General features: G+C 44.9%; 1 protein-coding gene across 1 annotated transcript in view; it reads left to right on the top strand.

Moving 5' to 3' along the window:
* Positions 1–21255, top strand: part of BRINP1 (BMP/retinoic acid inducible neural specific 1) — a 170616-nt gene that overhangs the window by 100143 nt on the left and 49218 nt on the right. Inside the window, exons 3-5 of the mRNA XM_032865723.1 lie at positions 6046–6236; positions 13521–13690; positions 16501–16606. Coding sequence (XP_032721614.1) covers positions 6046–6236; positions 13521–13690; positions 16501–16606 — 467 coding nt within the window. The remainder of the gene's footprint in view (positions 1–6045; positions 6237–13520; positions 13691–16500; positions 16607–21255) is intronic.

Here is a 21255-nt window from a genome sequence, read left to right as displayed (position 1 = left end):
CACTGGAGCCTCCCCCAGAACCGGAACAATAGTGACAATATGGACAGTAACTAAGTTTATGGAGTTTCTAAGTACTGAGCTTCAGGATTTACCCTGATGCTCAGCCTACTCTCCATGGGAGACATGATTCCCCGGGATGACATCTATGCTTTATAGAGTGTAAGCAAAATCGTTCACAATTTCACAGCTAATTGGTGGCAGAGTCGGGTTTTAATTCAGGATTTCCTCCTCCAGCGCCCAGGCTGAGAGATGCAAGGCTGAAGATCATCAGATACAATCAGCTTATTTCCCAGGAGACTAAATACCTTCCCAAGGGCACAGAGCAGTCTCCTGCCTGCTCCACAGCCTTTTGTCCTCAGTGTGTGCATCTGACTGTGGTGTGTGTGTATGTGTGTAGGAAGGGGAGCACAGGGCGAGTAAGGGGGACAGGACGAGGGAGGAGTCCCAGAAAAGCAATGCTTCCTTCTGAGAAAAGAGCCTTGGTCTTATGGTTTTCTCTCCAGCCTCGTCTGAACCTGTACTGTTGGCCTCAGTCTTCATCCATCCCTGCCTGCGCTGTGACCCGCCCTCCCGCCTCCTGCTCCCCTAGTGGGACGGGCCTTGCTGCAGCCGCCCCATGCCTTCCATCCGGGGTCCTTTTTTAATCTCAGTCTAATTGGTTTGCTTGGCCTGCTGAGATGCTTAATTGGGCATAAGCGTATTCCGCGGATCCTGTGCCATTGTGGTTCTGCCTTCTCCTCCAAGGGGAATTCACTGGCTCTGTGGGCTCAGAAAGAAAGAGAAGACATTTTTTTTTTTTTTTTTTTTAATGCTGTGCTCAATTCACTGAGAACTTACATGAAATTGTTCCTGGGCCAGCAGAGCAGTTAGACAACATGACAAGCAAGGCTTTCTCCACACCCTCGCTCTCTCTCTCCCTCTCTTTTGAAGGTGGCTTATGGCAGTCAAAAGGGCACTGCGCTTGGAGTCACGAGCCCTGGGCTCTAATTTCAGCTCTGCAGGTCATTCGCTCTGTGAGCTTGGGCAAGTAACTTGATGTCTCTGAAATTTAGTTTTCCCACCCATGAACTGAGTGAGTTGGATTTGATGACTTCTACCAAAGGAGTCATAGTGATGCTTTCAGAACAGAGGCCACATTCCCTAGGGACTAAATCTGGCCTGCCACCTGCTTTTATAAATAAAGTTTTATTGGAACGCATCTATACCCACATGTTTATGTACTGTTTACAGCTGCTCACACCACAAGGACACAGCTGAGTAGCTGTGACAGACTCTCTGGCTCCTCTTTTAGAACCTAGGTTGTGTCATTGCTGAAAACCTTCTTTTGACTGCATACATTATTTGGAATTTAAAAATAGGACATCTTTACCAAATCCAACATAGCCTTTCAAGACCAATGCCCACTCCATCCTATATTTTAATGTTATTTTTTTCTTCCCACCCTTCCTTTTATCTCATCTCCTCTACTTATGTGCATATCTAGGACTGTCTTCTTTCTTTCCTTTTTTTTTTTTTAAGATTTTATTTATTTATTTGACAGAGATCACAAGTAGACAGAGAGGCAGGTAGAGAGAAAGGGGGAAGCAGGCTCCCTGTTGAGCAGAGAGCCCAATGCGGGGCTCCATCCCAGGACACTGGGATCATGACCTGAGCCGAAGGTAGTGGCTTAACCCACTGAGCCATCCAGGCTCCCCTAGGACTGCCTCCTTGATGTCCCCCAAACCTAGCAAACAGTCCTACCTCAGGACCTTCGCACCTGCTCTTCCTTCTTCCTGGACACCCTTCCACCAGTGGCCCCTTGGTCCCTTCCTCATTTTCTTCAGGTCTCTCTTTTCCTGTCATCATGTTAAGAAGGCCGTCTCTATAACCACACCCTCACCCTACCCCTGGGCATCCTGACTGCCTTCCTCCACCTTATTTGTCTTCACAGCACTCCTCCCCTCCAGCTTGTTACTGCTTTGGTTCTTTATGAGCTGTGCGCTCTCACCAAAGTTTAAGCTGTTTAATATCAGCTAATTTTTTTGCTGCTGTATCCTCAGATCTGGAAAAACAGTAGGTGCCCAGATTTGGAAACAAATTCAACTGATTCAGCTCCAGTGTTGTTTAAATCTCCTTCTGAATAGGTCTAAGTGCTGGGAAGCCCTTTTACTTAGGGAACTTTGGTAAACAGTTTAACATTTTAGAATCCTGTAACTCTTCCAGTCTTTGCTCCAGTATCCCTACGATGGCCTTGAAGTCACATAAATTCGTTCTTCACACATTTTTAGTCTGGATTGTTGGTCACTCAGAAGAGTTGAGAGATTGAAATCCAGTAACATGGTTAGGCACCCAAGGCCCTTCATCATGGGGTCACTGGCAGCCTCTCTGCCTTTACCTCATTACATCTCCCTCACACATGCACACACATGCACGCACACCCCTCTCTCTCCACCTGCCTCATCCTCCCTTTGTGCTCGGGGAGTTCATTCTTCTTGAAACACACTTCCCCTCTCTTTGGCCAAATCCTCCCTCCCATCAAGATGGAACTGATACAACAGAATTCTTTGCCACCCCCACTGCCACCCCTGCATCTCTTGCAGATTGGGGCAGGACTCTTTCTTTGACTAAAATTACCATTACAAATAGTACAGCATGATTTCAGGGCTTTCCTAAACATGCACTTTCTGCCTCAAAGGTCAGAGAATTCCTTTGCATCAGGAGCCCTGTGATGCTGGAAAAAGGCAGGTGCCTGGCAGAGTCAGTGCTTCCTAATCTCTCTCTGTCTCTGTCTCTCTCTCTCTCTCTCTCTCTCTCACACACACACACACACACACACACACAGCTTCTGAACTCTTCCCAAGTCCCCTGCTGTGTGCTTAGCCCATCTATGCATCCCCCCACTTAGGCCTTGCACCTGTCCTATGCAGAAGGAGCTGGGGACTCAGCACGAGCTGCCTCCCTAATGTCTTTAAGGAAGCAACTGAATGGCAGGCCCTGGCTGGGTAGTTGGTGAGCATCAGAAAGATGGTAGAGGCTGTGGGAAAAAAGAGAGAGGGAGCTCTCTCTCTGCCTGCCTCTCTGCCTACTGTGATCTATGTCTGTCAAATAAATAAATAAAATCTTAAAAAAAAAAAAAAAAAAGAGAGAGAGGGAGGAAGTCAGGAGGGAAGAGGGGGCCAGGGAGAGAATTGAGTCTTGAGCAGGTAATTTGATGGTGGGACTGGTAGTACCTGGTTCTATAGCTTTTACATTTTATGTCTCAGTATCTATATTGAAAGACTGATACAAGAATCCAGATACCAGTTTTCTTCTCCCAGCTCTACCACTATCTAGCTATGTGACTTTTGGCACATTACTTAAACCTCTCTGTGTGTAAATGCACATTGGTTTTGAAGAATGTAGTCATAGACACGTGGAAAAAAAATAGTAATCCAAGGTCGTAAGTTATAAAACAAAGTGATTATATATATATATATATATATATATATTTGTCTGTTACACTGAAGTACGAGTATTTTCTATGCACATACATAATTTCATAATTACATTTATATGTAATTTTAGAAATTTGGGGCATAAGCTGATAAGAAAAGACTCTTTTCCTCAGAAATATCTGATGATCCTCATTGCCTTTTAAGGTCATCTCTTTGTGAGTAGCAAATTACCTCCATAACTTAGTGGCTTGATATAACAGTATTTATTATCTCACAGTTTCTGTGGCCTGGGTGCCTGAGTGTGGCTTCCCTGGGTGGTGTGGCTCTCTCCAGGCTGTGGTTATGGGTTCGAGGCTCAGCTTGGAAGGGTCTGCCTCCCAGCTCACCGTGCGGTTACTGTTAGGACTCAGGGCCTTCTGGGATCCCATTTCTTTGGAAGCTGCAGGCCGGGGGCTTCTCTTGGTTCCTGGCCACGTGGATCTCTTCACAAAGCATCTCACACCATGGCAGAGAGAGAGAGACTGAGACACACACACACACACACAGAGGACCGGCAAAACGGTAGTTGAAATCTTTTGTAACTGAATCCTGGAAGGTACATTCCATCGCTTACACATTCCACCCATTAGAAGCAAGTCGCTGGGTCCCTTCCTGCCCACACTCAAGCAGAGGCAACTGGTTGCACAGGGGTGTGAACCCCGGGGCATGGGGGTCATGGGAGTCATGCCACAAGCCTCTACCTGCTCGAAAGTCCCCTCCCTCTGTCCCACTTGCTCCCTTTTGTCCTCCCCCTGCCCACCTGTTCGGCTCTTCCCGTATCTCACGGTCCTCCCCCACACCTGCTCTGCTCCTGCCCTTTCTTCCATGGGGAGAGCTATTCTCCACCACATTTCTGTCTAAAGCCTCTGTGGACTTCAGAACCATAGTTCAGCTATGACCTCTTCTCTGAAGTTCCCCTGGAGACCTGAGAAGTCTGGGCTGTTCTGTGTCCTCTAGTCCTGGACTGACTACAAACTGGAAACATCTTATCTTTCCTGCCGGACTCTGAGCTTCCTCAGGACGCGGGCCTGGGAAGTGTCCACCCCCCCTTCCGGAGACATCAGACTTGGCACTTTCTTGGTGCTGCCTGTGAGGGTCTTGGAGGGCAGCTGATTGACTTAATAAGAACGGACGATGTGCAGGGTACTGAACTGACTTTATTTAGAGTTTCAACGGTGTTAAGAATTATGAACAGAAATTCCACAAGCAGACACAGACGATAAGCTCTGAGGCTTGGAAATGTACCAGTCTGAAAGCGTATTTTCAGACCCATGTTTTTCTGCATCGGGGGTCAGACCCCACCGCTGAATTACAGGGGCACATTCTGGGGTGATCTCCTCCCTGTTCTGCTTCTCCTTGTTCCATGCTCCTGCCTTCATTCGTCTCTCCCATCTTGCGGCAGGAGAGGGAGACCTTTTCATTAAACTCTGGTTCCCATCATTTATCTAGGCTGACCTCCCGTCCTCTTGGCTAGTCTGTTTTTCTCAAGGGTCTTGGGGCTTGTAATTCAGGCAGTCCAGAGCGCTGGTTGCTCCACGAGGAGCTTCATCGTTGATAGGAACAGAGGTCATTATTAAAGCAAAAGCAGCCTGAACCACCGCCCTTCAAATTTCTACTCGTATTCGGTTTGTATGCTCCTTGCTCATTGCCCATGAACCTTTAATGATTTTCCTGTCTGGGAATTTGTGAGGATATGAAGTTATAAAACTCTCTTTCACACTGGATTAGTACCTGGCAGTTTCCAAAGGAGTTCTCACAGCCGCTGTTGCATGTAATCTGTGCCCCAGCAGGAAGAAGGAGATAATATTAATTGGATTTTATAGATAAGGAGATATAAGTCCAGAGAAGTGACAAGCTTTGCCCGGGATGGCCCCGCATAGCTTGCGAGAGGCAGAGTGAGATTGGACTCCCAGGTTGAAGGTCTTCAGTCTCGATCCCTTTCATCGTTAGCAAAGGGAAGAATGGAAGTTCTCCCGCGTGCCACCCACGACATAGCTTTATTAATTCCAAGTGGCAAATGCTCACAGAGTGCATGTTAAAATGGTAAATAAAACCACCTCCGGGCTAATTATCTGATTTGGGAATTGTCCTAGAGCGTGTCTCAACTTGCTTCCTGCCCTAGGTCTTCCCCGCTGTGAATAGCCTTCCCTTGTCCCCTCTCTTCCTCCCTCCCTTCCTTCCATCCTTCTGTCCACTCGTTTGTTGACTCCTTCGGGTGGCATTGTTTGGAGTCCTACCATGTAACAGGTATCAGAGAAGATCCCGTCCCTGTGGGCTCCTTCACAGTCTGGTGAGAGAGAGGGATAAGCAACCAGGCAACGGTGACTTTTGTATCCTGATGCTCTGTCAGCAGCATGAGAACGTGACTGTGTCTGTCTGGCTCTCCACAGCGTCCTGGTGATGCGACCTGCACGGTACATATCTGTCGGCTGGAGAATGGAGGGCCTCAGATCTCAGTATCACCTGACAGATATTAAAAATAATCGTCACTCTCTCACCTTCAGGAGCGAGTCCTGGGTGGGATAACTGTATAGACTCTGCCTTGGGGGTAGAAGTGGTAAATCGAGGCATCTTGCTCCTCTCTCCTACCCAGGGAGTTTGCCCGTTGGAAGGTGAGGAACACAGCCATCGAGAGGAGAGACCTGGTCCGCCACCCGGTGCCCCTCATGCCAGAGTTTCAGAGGAGCATCCGCCTGCTTGGCCGGAGACCTACCACGCAGCAGTTCATCGACACCATCATCAAAAAGTACGGCACCCACCTTCTCATCTCGGCCACCTTGGGAGGTAGGTTGGCAGCTGCAGGGCCAGAGCCTTGCGCTCCTGGGCCGGAGTCGGAGGGGAGGGTGGGGCCTCCTAGGATCAAAGCCAGACTAACATCTCTTCCACTGGACGTCACTCAAAAGCAGCTATCACCAGAGAAGCTGCCTCGTCTTGGTGGCTGTGTTCACGTCAGAGCCCTTGATTCCCTTCTCTGGGGACCGTCCAACATGAGTTGGCTAACTTCTGCGGAAGTACTAACTTCTGGACCTTCACCTTGGAATTAGCTCAGTTCGTCAGGGGTGCCTTCTCTGATTATTGGATTAGTTCCTTTGGAATGCAGTCTAATCTGGGGAAATAATGAAGCTTCAGATATGGTTTAGAGAATTGCCTTTGTTTATTTAAGTCTGCTTGAGGGACTGATAATTTGAGGTTATCATTTTACAAGGAGGGTATTATTTGTATCTTCTATGGGCTTGGAGGAGGTTAATAGGAAAGCAGACTAATTGTTCCATCCTGCTTAGCCTTACCCATCCCTCCCCATGTCCAACCAATCTCTAAGGGAGTAAGGAGAGCAGGAAGGCTAATAGGGAGGATATAAATTTTTTGAAAGGGGGATATGGTACAAACTAGCATATTTTGATGCTTCTGGTTCTTGCCTACATGCAACATTTTACATTATGAGCTACAATCCCTTGGACATCAGTTTTCTGCCACAGGGACCAGGGCCACTGAATTTTGAGACCGGCTTTTCGCTGGTGGAGCTCAGCATCTTGTGCTCAGAGAACTGCTAGGTTGCATGTAGATTTGGCCCTTGACAGTTAAACAAGACTGATGTCTTGGCAGAGGCAAGGCAGGTGGACGGAGGTGTGATCATTTCATTCTATCTTCTTCAGAGGAGGGCTGAGCGTCATGGGGGAAGCAACATTTTAGGTCGGCAGGAATCGGCCAGGCACCAGGAAGGTGGCTGCGCTTTCGAGGCTGAGCACGCAGTGTACACTTGGATGAAGCCCAGATTAGGAATTTGATGACGTGGGGAATGTCGGGGGAGAAGCTGGTTGGGCAAACTCATCCATCTGCACAATAAGAAAAGCCAGTGTTTATTATTTGCCAGCAGTAGGGCTCCCCTGTTGCTGGTAGTCCTTAAAATCGGCAAGTGTCTTCCGGACATTTCCATTGTCTAGCTAAGGAAGCTGGGAGCTAGGAGAGAGGAATGGCTAGCAAGTGACAAAGCTAAGGGTTTCTCTTGTTTCTGTTTTTTGTTCTATTTATTTAAACTAAAAACAAGCAAAGCACAGTTTATCCTAAGTTTTTAACTTTGGGTTTTCTGTCCACAAAGTCTGCATCTTTCTTTTCTTTTCTTTTCTTCTTCTTCTTCTTTTTTTTTTTTTTTTGACTCAACATCAGTTATCTCTTTAACCAGCTCATTCACCAACCCCCCACCCCACCCATTCCAAAATCAACCCACCAGTGTGTATTTGTCTCCTGTTGCTAGTCAAATACTAAGTTTAGTAGGACTTTGAATGTTAGAATGTATAGTACACATTCTATTCTATTGTAAAGTGAAGATGAAATCACTTCGTCATTGAGTGTTTCATTCACCTGTACCCCTTTCCCTTTGAACTTCTCCACATCCCATTTCACTTGAATTAAAAAAAAAAAAAAAAGAAGAAGAAAGAAAGAAAGAAAGAAGGAAAAGAAAAGAAAAATATATTGCAACCAATTCAGTCCTTCAGTTAGAAGCTGCATTCTGTCCGAGTCCCTGGAAATCCCAACTAACAAAGCCCTTTCTTTGGCTGTGAAATATATTTTTAATTTCTCCAAGGCGGAGTGGTGAATTATTCACAGAGCCTTGTTCCTCTTCTGTTTTTATAGCACAACATTTTAAAATATACAGATCTTTGGACTGAGCTCCAGTGTTGGACAGCAGGCCCTAAATGCTCCCTCAGTCCTCAGCCTGGAGGAGTGGGGAGCAGGAAGGGGAAGGGATGCACTGTTGATTGAACACAAATGTGCCAGACACACCCTGCATGCAGTCCTTCTGACGTCCCGTTTCCACTCACTCATTCATGGAACAGTGGTTTTTGAGGGCCTCCTCTTGCAAGGGGAGGGGGAGATGGGGTCAGTTACAGTGAATAAAAGGGCAGGCTCTAGAGTTCACCTGCCTTGGTTCCAGTCCTGTCTCCTGGTCCATGCCAGTTTGGGGACACCTACTTTAAGCCTTGGTTTCCTCTTGTATAACTAGACCTGCATATTATGAAATTAAATAAAAGAAGCATTAAGTGTGCTGAGCACAGTGTTGGGCACCAAACAAATTGTTGCTATGGTTGGTGGTGTTTTATTATTCTTATTATAAGTATTTGTAATTTCATGGGGGTAAGGAACTGGTGGATTTGGGATTCAAGCCCATTCCTACCACTTACTAGGTGAATAGGAGACATTGAGAAATTCACTTTTCGCCTGGATATCCGTTTTCCTGCCTAAATGCAAAAAGGTGCAGAACATGTTGTTCTGTGTAATTTTTCTTTAAACGAACACCATGTTGATTTAGAAGAAATGTTCTGATAAGCTGTTCAAGGTGTCAGGTGAGTTCCTAAGGGCATGCTCAAACAAAAAAAGATGATCTTAAGCTGTCCCATGGAGGACAAGTACATGTCTTTATTTGGCTCCTGAGGGAGAGGTAAGAGGAAGGAAAGGCAGCAGGAGGGCTGACCCGTGCCCACACCATGGGCTCCTCAAATTTTTGGTGAAATGGATTGAACTCATAATGGACTTGCTATGCAAGATTTTTCTCATGGGCGGTGGTAAGGGGAAGAATTGGGGTCTAGAATGACACAGGAATACGAGGATAGCAGTTTCCCTCCATCCCTCAAAAGGAAACACCTTGGAGCTGGGTGTCTGTGTAATGCGTATGGTCAAGTTGGCATGCGTGGGACTGTACGCCTCCCCCAGCAGACAGATGTGTGCAGACGCCTCCCTAGATAGACCTGGATGTGAGTTCATCTTTGTGCAGACATACATACACCCACAGTCCACATGTGCATACAGAAGGGACTCCAGCATATAGAAAAGATGCCTAGTATATGTGTATCTGTGAGGTTGCACATGTGTATGAATGCGTGTGAGTTACATGAATGTCTTTTTATTCACGAGAGCTTATGTTTTTGTGCTTATGTGTACTTTTGTGTGTCTACTCATTATTCCCCACCCTGCATTTTGGGAAAACTCCCCTGGGCTAAGGGAAAGGAACGAAGTCACAGAAACTCAGAAGGGAGTGGGGAAGGATGCCCCAGGGGACTCCAAATCCAGACATTCCCCTCCTCCACACAGAAGCAGTATCCCCTCTACACTCACAAGGTACAGTGCTCGGCTGCCATCTCATCCCATCCCCTGTGCGTCTGAGTCCCACTTTGTCCCCCTCTGAAAGAGGTGGTGCAGAGAGAGAGAGGCAAATCCCCTGGATGACAGAGTGATGGAAGAAAGGCCTATGTGGGGTGAAGAGGCAATTTGCAGGAATGCCCAAAAGGGAAAGCAACTCTAAACAGAACATTCTCTTAATAAACAAGAAATTAAGTCTTAATAATGCAGCAAGAAGCCCATTAACCCCTCTTGACCTAAGGCTTGCTTCTACCAGTTTTTAGTCCAAAGGGAGCTGTGTCTGTTGCACCTTTTTTTCTCTGGGTCCCATGGAGAGCCAGCACTGACACTTGGAATATTTATTTCCTCTGCCTCCTGGCTCTTACTTCTAGTATATTCACGTATTGAATCATTTGCCCCTCCGCTAGCCATTCAGTTGTCCAGCCACCCATCCATCCGTTTATCCATCCCATGATAACTGAACATCTCTTCTTCTGACCTAGGTGAGACATCAGGAACATTACAAACGAATCCATAGAGTCTTTATTGCACCGGGCCACCACCCACCCTCCTGGGATTCATTGTCTAAGTGCACACAGAGTCCTTTCTAAGCCAAATCTATTCAGGTCACTGTGGATTCTGAAGGACGGAAGATCACGTCCTCCCACATTACCAATGAGACTTCACGTGCAAACATGAGTGTGTATGGAACATATGGAAACATGGAAGTGCAAACATGAGTGTCTTTACTCTGAACTCAGGTCCAGGCATGTGGGAACCAAAGGTTAATTTTGATGATGATGAAGCTTCTCATGGGGAGATTTCAGTTAGTGCTTGAAGCAGATGTGTCACTCTGTGAACACTGTGGATTCGGTTGACTTCCATATATATTCATTCATCCACAAATACTCTGACCATCCGCAAATTACATGACAGTGGAATAAGGAAGGCCACTTACCTCCTCTAGGACCTCACAGCAATTTTCCTCTAGCGAGGGAGCCGGGCTATTAAGCAAGCAATCACCAAGAAATGTGGGGGGCGAGGCATTGGAGAAATGAAAGAGAGAGGGACCACGTGGTTAGAGCCCTTGATCTAGTTTAAGTAAAGAGTAGGGGATTCCGGGAAGGCTTCCTGGAGGAGGTGTTGTCTTAGGTGACATCTGAGAGGAGTAAAAGTTAGCCAGGAAGGGGAGAGGGGGAGAAAGAAAGAAAAGAAGAATTCCCACCATGAGAAAACAGGACATACTTGTGTGGTATCGAGCTTACCTGGAGAGAGTGGAGAGGGATGCAGCTGGAGGGACCAGAGCATCATGACCTTGGAGTCCACATTCCCAGCAGGAAGGCAGGCACCCTTCTTCCAGGCTACATTCCACTGTCTGTATCCTTCTCCTTTTGCTCTCTGTCTGGTATACGGAAATGGTCCCCTCGCATCCCTGTCTCCCTGCGCCAGCATTGTCCACTAGAAATATAAGCGTGAGCCACATATGACGTTTTAGATTTTCTCACAACCACATCTTTAAAAGCAAAAAGAAAGGAAAGAATATATTTTATTTAACATAATATATCCCCAACATGGGCATTTCCACTTGTAATCAATAGAATACACCTAATGAAGGATTTTATATAATTTTTTGTTTTCAGATGTTGGAAATCTACCATGTAGTTTTCACCTATGGCGCGTCTCCATTTGGATAGCCACATATCAAGGGCACGAGAGCCACACTTGATGGGTGGCTCTCGTATAGGACAGCATACTTGTAGTCACTCAGCGACTCTAAAACAGGGACAGTATGTTACTCAGTTGTCAGCCCAGTGCCTACCAAACTACTCAATGCATGCATGCTGAGCTAAATTGAATGGACAAGATAGAGAGTCATAAGAGGAAGTTGATTGAATCTCTCTCGGGGTGAGGACATGGTTGGGGAAGCTCACCAGAAAGATGATGGCTCACTGGGTTCTGAAGAGTGTATAGGAGTATGCCAGGTCAAGGACAGAGGAGGAAGGTTAAGAGAAAGTGAGAAAAGTTGGATAGGAATTCAAAGGTCAGGTAGGAGAGGGACAGAATGGCACTCTAAGCAGAGAGAAGCATTTGAGGCTTGCCCAGGGGAGGAAAATAAGCAAGAATACATCATGGAGACGGAAGGAACGGTTTGGATGAAACTCACGGAGGGAGAGGGCAGTGAACAGACAGACTGGAGGTTGCATGTGTTAAACTGAATAGCAATGGAACAGAATTCTAGAAGCAGTCATGGAGGGACCTGAGGCACAGGAATTAGTCTGTGGGTCAGGGCTGTGCGCCCTGCCTAGGATAATCACTGCACCAGAAAGCAATTTTTTTTTCCTCTTCAACTCAAAAAGTAATCAGCATTCTAAAGAAATTTCAGTGATCTTAGAGATCAGACTTTTGTCCTCAGAAAGTATTGATAGCATTGTTCTCTGATTATCCTATTTTCTTGGGTTGAGTAGACAGAAGGATAGCTATCAGATAAGTGATATTTTACATTAATCAAGTAATGGTCATTGACGTTCCCATGTGTGTGGCAGGCGGGGTTCAGGTACTTTCTGCAGTTGGCTAATGTAATCCCATGACAGCCCTGCCCCACTAGTTTTCACCTGGAGAAGTAGAAGGGTGGGGAGGGTGAGTGACGGTTCATACAGCTGGTGCAGACCAGGCGGTCCTGCTCCAGAGACTGCTTTTTACTACCACTCGAAACGAGTTTCATGATGACAGTGAACCGGACCCTGTTGAGAACTCGACCAGCACCCATTAATTTATTCTTCTGAATCGCTCTGTGGAGTAGGTGCCATTCTTCCCCTAATTTTGTTAACAAATAAACTGAGGAACAGGGAGGTTAAGAAACATCTCAAGTTCACAGGGAATAGAAGGTGAAACCAGACACATAATGGTCATATCTGTTTATTAGGCACTTCCGGATCCCCCTTTCTGAAGTTCTGATGAAGCATCTTATTTCAAATGAAAGGGATCAGAAGGTAGTACTGTTAGTAATCTGTGCACCTATTACAAAGGAAAACTTAATGGAATAAAATATATGATTCTGTGCATTCATCTCTCCCTCTGTTTCTCCACCCCACCTTCTCCTTCTTCCTCTCTATTCTCCCTCCCTATACCTGACCTTCTTGCCACGTTCTGTCCCTGCCAGATGCAGCTTCCTGTCTGTGCATTGTGCTTGCAGAACCACAGTGCCTGGCTCCTGTAGGTAATGAGAAGATTTATCGATTGAACTAAAAAAAAACACTGATGTATTAACTATTTACTATCTACTATATCCAGGCACTGGTCTTTGTGCACAGAATAGGGCACTGGTCAGTGTAGATGGTGCCCAACCTCACTCATCTGACAATTGAGTTTTTGCTCTCTTTGAGGCACCCAGTTTTCCCTCTGTCTATCCATACGTGTCTTTAAAGAATGTCTTCTCTTTCCCTCCCTCATCAATCTGTCTCTTCAGCCATCATCCATTCATCTGTCCATGCATCCGTCTGTCTGGGAAGGGATGCAGCAGGAGAAAGAGAGACAGGGGAAGAGGAAAGAAGGAAAGAGTAGGAAAGGGGAGGAACTAGATGCGGAGGAGAAAGCAGGAGGAGGAAAGGAGTATCCAGGGCAAAGCCATCATTTTACAGAAGGAGACGCTAAGTCTCAAGGAGAGAAGGTGGGTTATGTTGTAGATGATGTTGGTGAGAACCACGTGGTGGGTTGGTAGAGGTTGAACTTGACAACTGAGAGTCTTTCCATGATCCTTGTCCTCCTAGGGCTTAGTGCTTACAGCCGCTTCTAGACGGTTTCTCTTTCACCATGCTCTTGATTTTCAAAAGTAGAAGGGAATTTGGGCAAGATCAGTGGGATGGTCAAGTCTATTGTCAGCAGCCAGGCCCTGGAACCCTTCCTCCCACCCCACAGTTCAATAGGTTCCCTGAACTTCTTTCCTTTTCCATGCAGGGGAGGAAGCCTTGACCATGTACATGGACAAAAGTCGCCTCGATAGGAAGTCAGGGAATGCCACCCAAAGTGTTGAAGCTCTGCACCAGCTTGCGTCATCCTACTTTGTCGACCGTGATGGCACCATGAGGAGGCTCCATGAGATCCAGATATCAACTGGAGCAATCAAGGTAGGCTCGAGGGTGGACTGGGTGGAAGATTCTTAAGACAATGATAGTGCGTCTCAGAATACGTGGGTATTCTGAGACCCGAGGGGCCGATGTGGTCCCTGTCTTCACACCCATGGAGCTGACATTAACTGTGCCTCCAGCCAGCTGCTCTGACTGAGGTGGTCAGAGGCCCTGTAAGATCATGAGCACTACCATCAGGGTGACCACTTGTACTGCTGTGGCAGCCCTGGCTATGGTCATGGCGTAATTATCAACGATCCTGTCATTGATTTTTAGGCATCCTTTCTAGGTCAAAAAAACCCACAAAAACCTGAGGCTACGGTGGGTAAATGATTTTTGCAAGGATCTAGATCTAGCAAGAGGCAGATTACTGATCCCATTTCTCACTGCCCCCCATTTTACAGATGGGGAAACTGAGGTCCAAGAGCCAAAAACATTTTTTTGTTGTTCAGGGCTAGACAGCTAGAGTACCCGAACAGGGACCAGAATTCTACTCGCTGGGCCAAGCATCAGCTATTTCTGTAATAGAATTTCAGGCCTTGTAGGTCATATGGTCAAGGTTGCCACAACTCAACTCTGCAGCTGTAATGCAAAAATCAGCCACGAACAGTGTGCAAACAAGTGGGTATGACTGTGTGCCAATTTTTATTTACAAATGAGGGCTGTCACGTGCTGACCCATACTCCTCTGCACTAACACTATCCAGTATACCCTTCCAAGACGGTGGACGTGCCCCATATCTGTGGCCAAGACAGTGGCCATTAGTCACACGGGGTTAGGGAGCCCTTGATATGTGGCTACCGAGGACCTAAGTTTTTAAGTTTATTTCATCTTAATTAATTTTCACTTAAACAGCCACATTGAGTCGAGCAGCTCTAGTCTTTTGATTCAGTGCCTCAGAGCAGAGACACTTAAAAAAAAAAGGTTCTATTTTAAATGCAATAAATTCAGGGGTTACCTTTCTAAAGAGAACGAGGGAGGAATTTTTGATATAACGGATTAGTTTTTCTCAGGGTTTCAGTGCAGATTTTTTGCATCTCACATTTTCTGAAACCCGATTATACCTCCATTCTACTTCGCAATCTTCGATCTAATTTCTTCTGAATTAAGTACAGACCTACCCTTATATTAAGACTTTCAAAAATATCTCTAGGGAAAAAGTGTGTGTGTGGCCGGGGGCCGGGGGGAGGGGGTTAGGGCAGGGGGATTGAGGGAGACACAGGCAGAGGTGTTAGAAATTGACCAAGAGAAGAGAAAAAATGTGGGAGTGAGTTACTGAGGAGGGAAGTAGGAAAGAGAGAAATAAATCAGATGGACAAACAAAGAGCCAGCTTATCCAAGAAGAATCGCCTCTATTGGGGGGGATTATGTTGTTAGGGAACTCACCACAGAGAGACAGATCTTTATGAAGCCATCAGTGTCGGAGTGAAGCAAAGGCCTGGTTTTCATTATCACCAAATGGTTCTCCACCCCCCCACCCCCTACCCCGGATGGGATGTGGAATTGAGATATTGAAGCTCTGTCAGAGGATAATCTTCTTTTGTGCACCCTGCAAGTGCAGCCTGCCTCCTTACAAGGAATTTCTCAGAGAAATTGCACAGAGACCACTCAAGAAGCCATTCTTAGATCACCACTGTCTTCCATCCTCAGTCTGGGACTTGGATTTTTCTTGCCATTTCTTGACACTACCTCAAGACCCAGCTGGCCAGAATTGTCCCACTGCCAGGGGTGTTTAAGACTAGCAGCTGACCGGAGTGAGGAAGTTCTGCCTGTAGCTTTCTTTCCCAGGATCTCCTTAGCGAAATGAATTGGTAGTTTTGAGTCTCGTTCAATAACATCTATGATAAGATTGTATGCCAAAAAAGAATATATTGCTTAGAAACCCAAACCTAATAATCCTCCTTCTATATAATGTTTCTGAAGTGCTAACCACTCCCCAAATAGGATCTCTTTACCTACTGAGGTGGGTAAGAGGATACTGTAGAGGCGAAGTTGAGGCTGAGAAGGGAAAAGTTACTGACACAAAGTTTCCCAGCCGGAGGCGGGCACAGCTGGCATTGGGAGAGTGCTGAGTCCTGTGGCTGTCTTCAGGCCACACAAGAACCGATGCTGTGCCTTCCCAGTTGGAAGCAGACCTCAAAAGTACCCTATGAATGATCGTGTTAAGTCATGGAAAGTCAAGGTGAAAGAGATGAGAAAACTCTTTTCATCCTAAACCATGCTTACTTCAAGGTTATGAAACGTCTTTTAGAAAATGGGAATGATGTTATTGTTCTTACCTAATTATGCGTATGTATCCATGACCCATTCTAGAGGTTTGGGGTAATACAGTGCCTGTGTTTGAACATAGGCCACGTGTCAGGCACATCCGCCCATCATGCCTCGTTGCCCAACTTTCCTGGAAAGGATTTACTAACCTCGGGTCGCAGAAGCTTAGAGAAGTTGATTGACTTCCTGAGGTCGCACAGCAAGTTCACAGCCCCCTTAGCATTTAACGCAGATTCTCCTGATTTCAGAGCACGTGCTTTTGAAATATGCTGCAGTGCTTCAGTGTGTTAATTCGTATCATACTTAGAGTGACCTTGTGACATGAGAGCCAGGGGATGGCTCCAGTCTATGAACTTGATTGCTCTGCTTCCCTGATGTCTGTTTGGTGATAGCCCAGGCGTGGCCTTGGCTATGGCAAGGTGCCTTTGGCTGAGGCCACGACACTTTCTCTGCCAGCTCTGCTCCACTGAGGGCTGACTCTGCTGGGCCCTGTCTGACAAGGGCACCTGTCTCACACCTGTCACCCTCATTGTCCACTGCAGGTCACAGAGACACGCACCGGGCCTCTGGGCTGTAACAGCTATGACAATCTGGACTCTGTGAGTTCCGTCCTTCTGCAAAGCACGGAGAGCAAACTGCACCTTCAAGGTAGGATGCCCATGGAAATTGGGGACCAGAGAGGGTAGAGGGGAAGGAGACACTGGGGATTTTGAGGAGGCACGATGTGGAGGGAGAATGGAGGAGTAGAAGAAAGAGAGAGAAACCGATAAAAACTAAGAATATGGAAATGAAGACAGGATATGATGCGTTTTTAAAATTTTAACGTATACAGGACATTAAATTCATGGTTATTAATTAGTTTTCAGATATAAAGTATGAAAATGTGAGCCTTATCCGATTATTTTGATGAAAATGTCTAAACAGTGTTATTTATAGATGCTCCAGACCTAATATATATTAAAGTTTCATATCTTACCGTCAGAATTTCCTATATTATTGTGTTTGATTTTCAATGTATTTTGGCAGGTGTTATTTGAATTCTAAGAACTATGGAGCATTTTATAGCATTGTTGGTTCTGCGGAATCTTCTTTCTCCTTATTCGGTAATCATCTGTGGTCTTTAATATATTTATACACACATACGTGTGTGTGTGTGTGCGCGCGCTTTTAGAGTTTACAAATGAGAACACTCAGTGCTGGCTGGGTGTACAGAGACAGACATTCAGGCACTGCTAGCAAGAACGCAACAATTATGGGATTACCTGGGTGATATATATAAACATGTATTTTTTTTTTTAAATGTCTTTTTTTTCATGTCAGGTCCCTGTTAGGCGCTTCCTATATACTCATGACCTGAAGGAAAATAAACTCTTTAAAGTAGTCATTTTACCCCTATTAATTCATCATAAAGAAGTGAGGAGATATAGGAGAAAACAGACAAGGCTTTGAGTACAGAAAGTGTTATTTCCAAAAAGCATAATTTATAATAGCAGCAAAAATGTAAAGATCTGAATTTTCTACATGAGGGGACTGAGCCAATGAGGTAGCATCCACACAGTATCATATTAGGCAGGTATGAAAATGTTACATATAAGAATTTCCAAGAATATATGAAAGCGATTTGATCTAGTGTTTACTTAAAAATGGGTAGTTTCTGACCGAATATATGGCATGATCTTAACAATGCAAAAGGATAAGGGAAAATAATATTGCAAGGAAAGATGCAGAGATGTTAAAAGAGGTTACCTTTGGGTGGTGAGGTCGTAGATGATCTATTTTAGGCTTCCAGTTCTTTTTCTAACTTTTCTACAATGATCATTTATTAACTTTATAGTTAGAAAAAAAAATGGCATGCTTTAACTTTGAGCAGACTAAAAACGTGACCTTCTAGAAAGGTACCTGATAAAGGTGATTCTGAATGTCAGTGGGAGGAAAGTGCAGTTGAGATTGGCAGGTGGAGCTAAGCAGAGCCTAATATGACTTTTATATTCTAGTTCCTTGGCAACCCTTTGATTCATGCTCCTGTTACAGAAGATGGTCGGAAACTGGTGTAGGGAGGGCTTGGTAGTGTCACTTGGGAGCACTGAACGAAAACCCCTCCAGGAATTTCAGGCCATGAAAGAGGCTTAGTGTTCAAAGAAAAGACAACACAACCAAAAACCTCAAACACGCGAGGAATAACCCTGTCCCCTTTAGTGGAGAAAAGAGTGGACAGTGGGTTTGGTAATAGCCTGATAAGAAAGTAGATAAGAAAGACCAATCTGCCTTGGGCGTGCCAAGATTTTCAACTTACCAGTTCCTTGTGCTACCTGCGGCGACCTTGTGAAGTGAGAGCAGCCTTTGAGTCCGGAAGTTTGGCTTCCACCTGCACCTGACAACCCCGCTGTGCATGTTGGCAGTGGAGATACCTGTGAATTACAATCGGAGTAAATTTAGAAGGGATTAACACGATGTTACCAGGAGGTTATTAAGATCTTAGGGACTTCTAGAGGCTGATTAGCCATGAAACTAATGAAGCTCAGGGTTCAGGGCTTCCCCATCTTCTGTGTCCCCAACTTTTTTCATTCTAAATATTTACTTCCACAATTTATTTTGAGTTCCTTGTCTCAATAAGCAATTACAGTAGAAGCCTCAGTTTTCCAAAACCCAGGTCCACCATTGGTTACATTATTAGAGGTATGTCGTCCACCCAAAAGGGGGTGATATCCTTTTCCTATTCTAGATTGGGCCGAGCCCACCTGGAGAATTGGATCCAAGTCTGGGCATCTAAATTCAAGGGGGACTAAGAAGTTGCAGTACTCCTGAAGAAGGCTGTTTTATGATGAAAAGCTCAAGAGAGTTGACTTGGGGCAGTAGGATTTGTCTGCAGATACCTCAAGGGCTGTCTTGCAGAAAAGATAGTCAAAGTCATTAATGTGGATAAAATGAGCCAAACCTGATCTGCTTGCAGGAAATGATAAGGATCCCAACTTTTAACTGGGATGAAATAGATCTCAATTTAAGCTCCATATAAAAGAGATCTTCCAGTGCACATTCATGCCCAACCTGCAATGCTCTGTTGAAGTAGGGGGTGACTCTGTTATCAGAGAGTTGTAAGTAAATGACATTTGGTAGAAATGGTACAGAGATTTTTTTTTTTTTTAAGATCTTATTTATTTATTTGTTAGAAAGAGAGAGAGAGAAAGAGAGCACACAAGCAGGAAGAGTGGCAGGCAGAGGGAGAAGCAGGCTCCCTGGGGAGCCTGATGCAGGGCCTGATCTCAGTACCCTCCAGCTCCTGACCTGAGCTGAAGGCAGACGCTTAACCCACTGCCACCCAGGCGTCCCTGTTATGGAGATTGTTTAATTGTCATTCCATTGGGTTGGGTAATTGAAGTAGATGGTCTTAAATTCCTTTTCATTACTGATTCTAGGGTTTTATAAAGACAGTGAATCACCCAACATTTATAGAGCCTGACCACATACCAAATCCAATGCTAAACCCTGTGCATGAGCACCAATCAGTTCAACTCAATTCATCAAGTATGTACGTATATAGAGATACCTTCAAGGATATCCATATAGATAGACATATTTTTTAAGACTCCATGTTGGCATTGAATTAGGCATAAGGATATAGTGCTGAACAAGACAGACACAGTTTGTGTCCCAAGGAAGTATTCACTCTATCAGAGAAGATGGGCTTAAACAAATAATAATAGGCATAAGGAACTGTAGTGGGGAAAAATCCTGGGGCTTCCTTGTACCAGACAGTATGGAGACTGAACCTACTAGGGAGTCAGAGAAGATGCATAGAATGAAAATTGGAGGATGAAGAAGAGGCAGGGGTGTGGATATGGAGGCATATCTTCACAAAGGAGCACAGGAGGAAATGAAAATGTCTCAAGAGTTAAAGCAGAGACACCAGTGGTGGGAGAGACCAAACAATCCTTCAGATTCTGGAAGGCCTCTGCATCACATTAATGATTTGAACACTCATTTGAGGGTAATGGGTACCATGGAAGGATTTTTGAAAAGGAGGTAGCATGAAAAGTTTGATATTTTTGGAAGATCATGGTGGCTGTCATGTGGTCAATTACTTAGACAGGAGTAGACTGGTGGCAGGTGACCAGTGAGATGGTTCTATTACAGCAATCAAGATGAAATGTCACAGATTCAGACCATGAAGGTAGCAGCTGGGGTTGAGAGAAATGGACCAATTTCAGAGTTACTTAGCAGGCATCATGACCAGAATTGAGTGAGAAGACCAGGAAGAATTTGGATAATCTGGTGAACGGAGTGTGGGGATGAGACAGAGAGGAAGGGCAGGGAAATACATATATGCAATATAATAGAGATAGTAAAAATTATGCATACCTTTATGAGATTCAGGAAATGGAATAATTCACTCAGACTGGCTAGGTAGAGGAGTCATAGAAAAGGAAAAAAAAAAAAACCTGAAGAAGAACAATATTCTTTTGGTGGAAGAGAAAAAAAAAACAAAAGCTTCTTAAATATAAGACAGAAGACTATTTCATGACTTTTGGATCGGCTTGTATTTATTCACTAGGATACAAAAAACACTAAGTACCAAGAAAATGATTGATGCATTGAACCACATTAAAATTAAGAATTTCTGTTCATCAGATGCTGCTATTCATAGAATAAAATTGCAAACTGCAGAGTCGAAGGAAATATTTGTGATATATGCATCTGACAAAGAACTCTTATGCAAAATATATAAATAACTCCTAAAACCAACAGGAAAGAGGCAGACAATCCAGTAAGACACGAAAATGGGTAAAAGACATGAACAGGCATTTCACAAACAAGACTACTAAAATGGCAGATAAACATTTGAAAAGATGGATTAACTTTTCTAGTCCTCAGAACATGTAAATTAAAGCCACAATTCAGTATTCTGACATGGCTATCAGTCTGGTTCAAATGAAAAACAATGACAATATCAAGCAGTGACAGTGTAGAAAGGTGGAAACTTAACATGCGTGGCTTGTGGGAGAATAAGTACGATCACTTTGGAAACCTCTTTTTGCCTCAATATGTCCCTGTCCTTTGACCCAGAAATTACAGTTCTTGGGAATGCGCCCAACAGAAATGGGACCTCTGTTCACCAAAAGGGGTGAATGTTCATAGCAGCTTTATTCAAAATAGCCTCCAAATGGAAAAAGCCCCAATTGTCCATCAACAAGAAAATGGATAAATCGATTGTCGTGCATTCATATAAGGTACAACACAGAAATGGGAGAAAACAAACTATTTTTCTATGCAACAACATAGAAGTATCTCATGAACATAAC

Source organism: Lontra canadensis, unplaced genomic scaffold (assembly GCF_010015895.1).
Source record: "Lontra canadensis isolate GAN:19392208 unplaced genomic scaffold, GSC_riverotter_1.0 scaffold30, whole genome shotgun sequence".
NCBI classification, from domain to species: domain Eukaryota; kingdom Metazoa; phylum Chordata; class Mammalia; order Carnivora; family Mustelidae; genus Lontra; species Lontra canadensis.
This window is presented reverse-complemented; position numbering and strand designations above follow the sequence as displayed.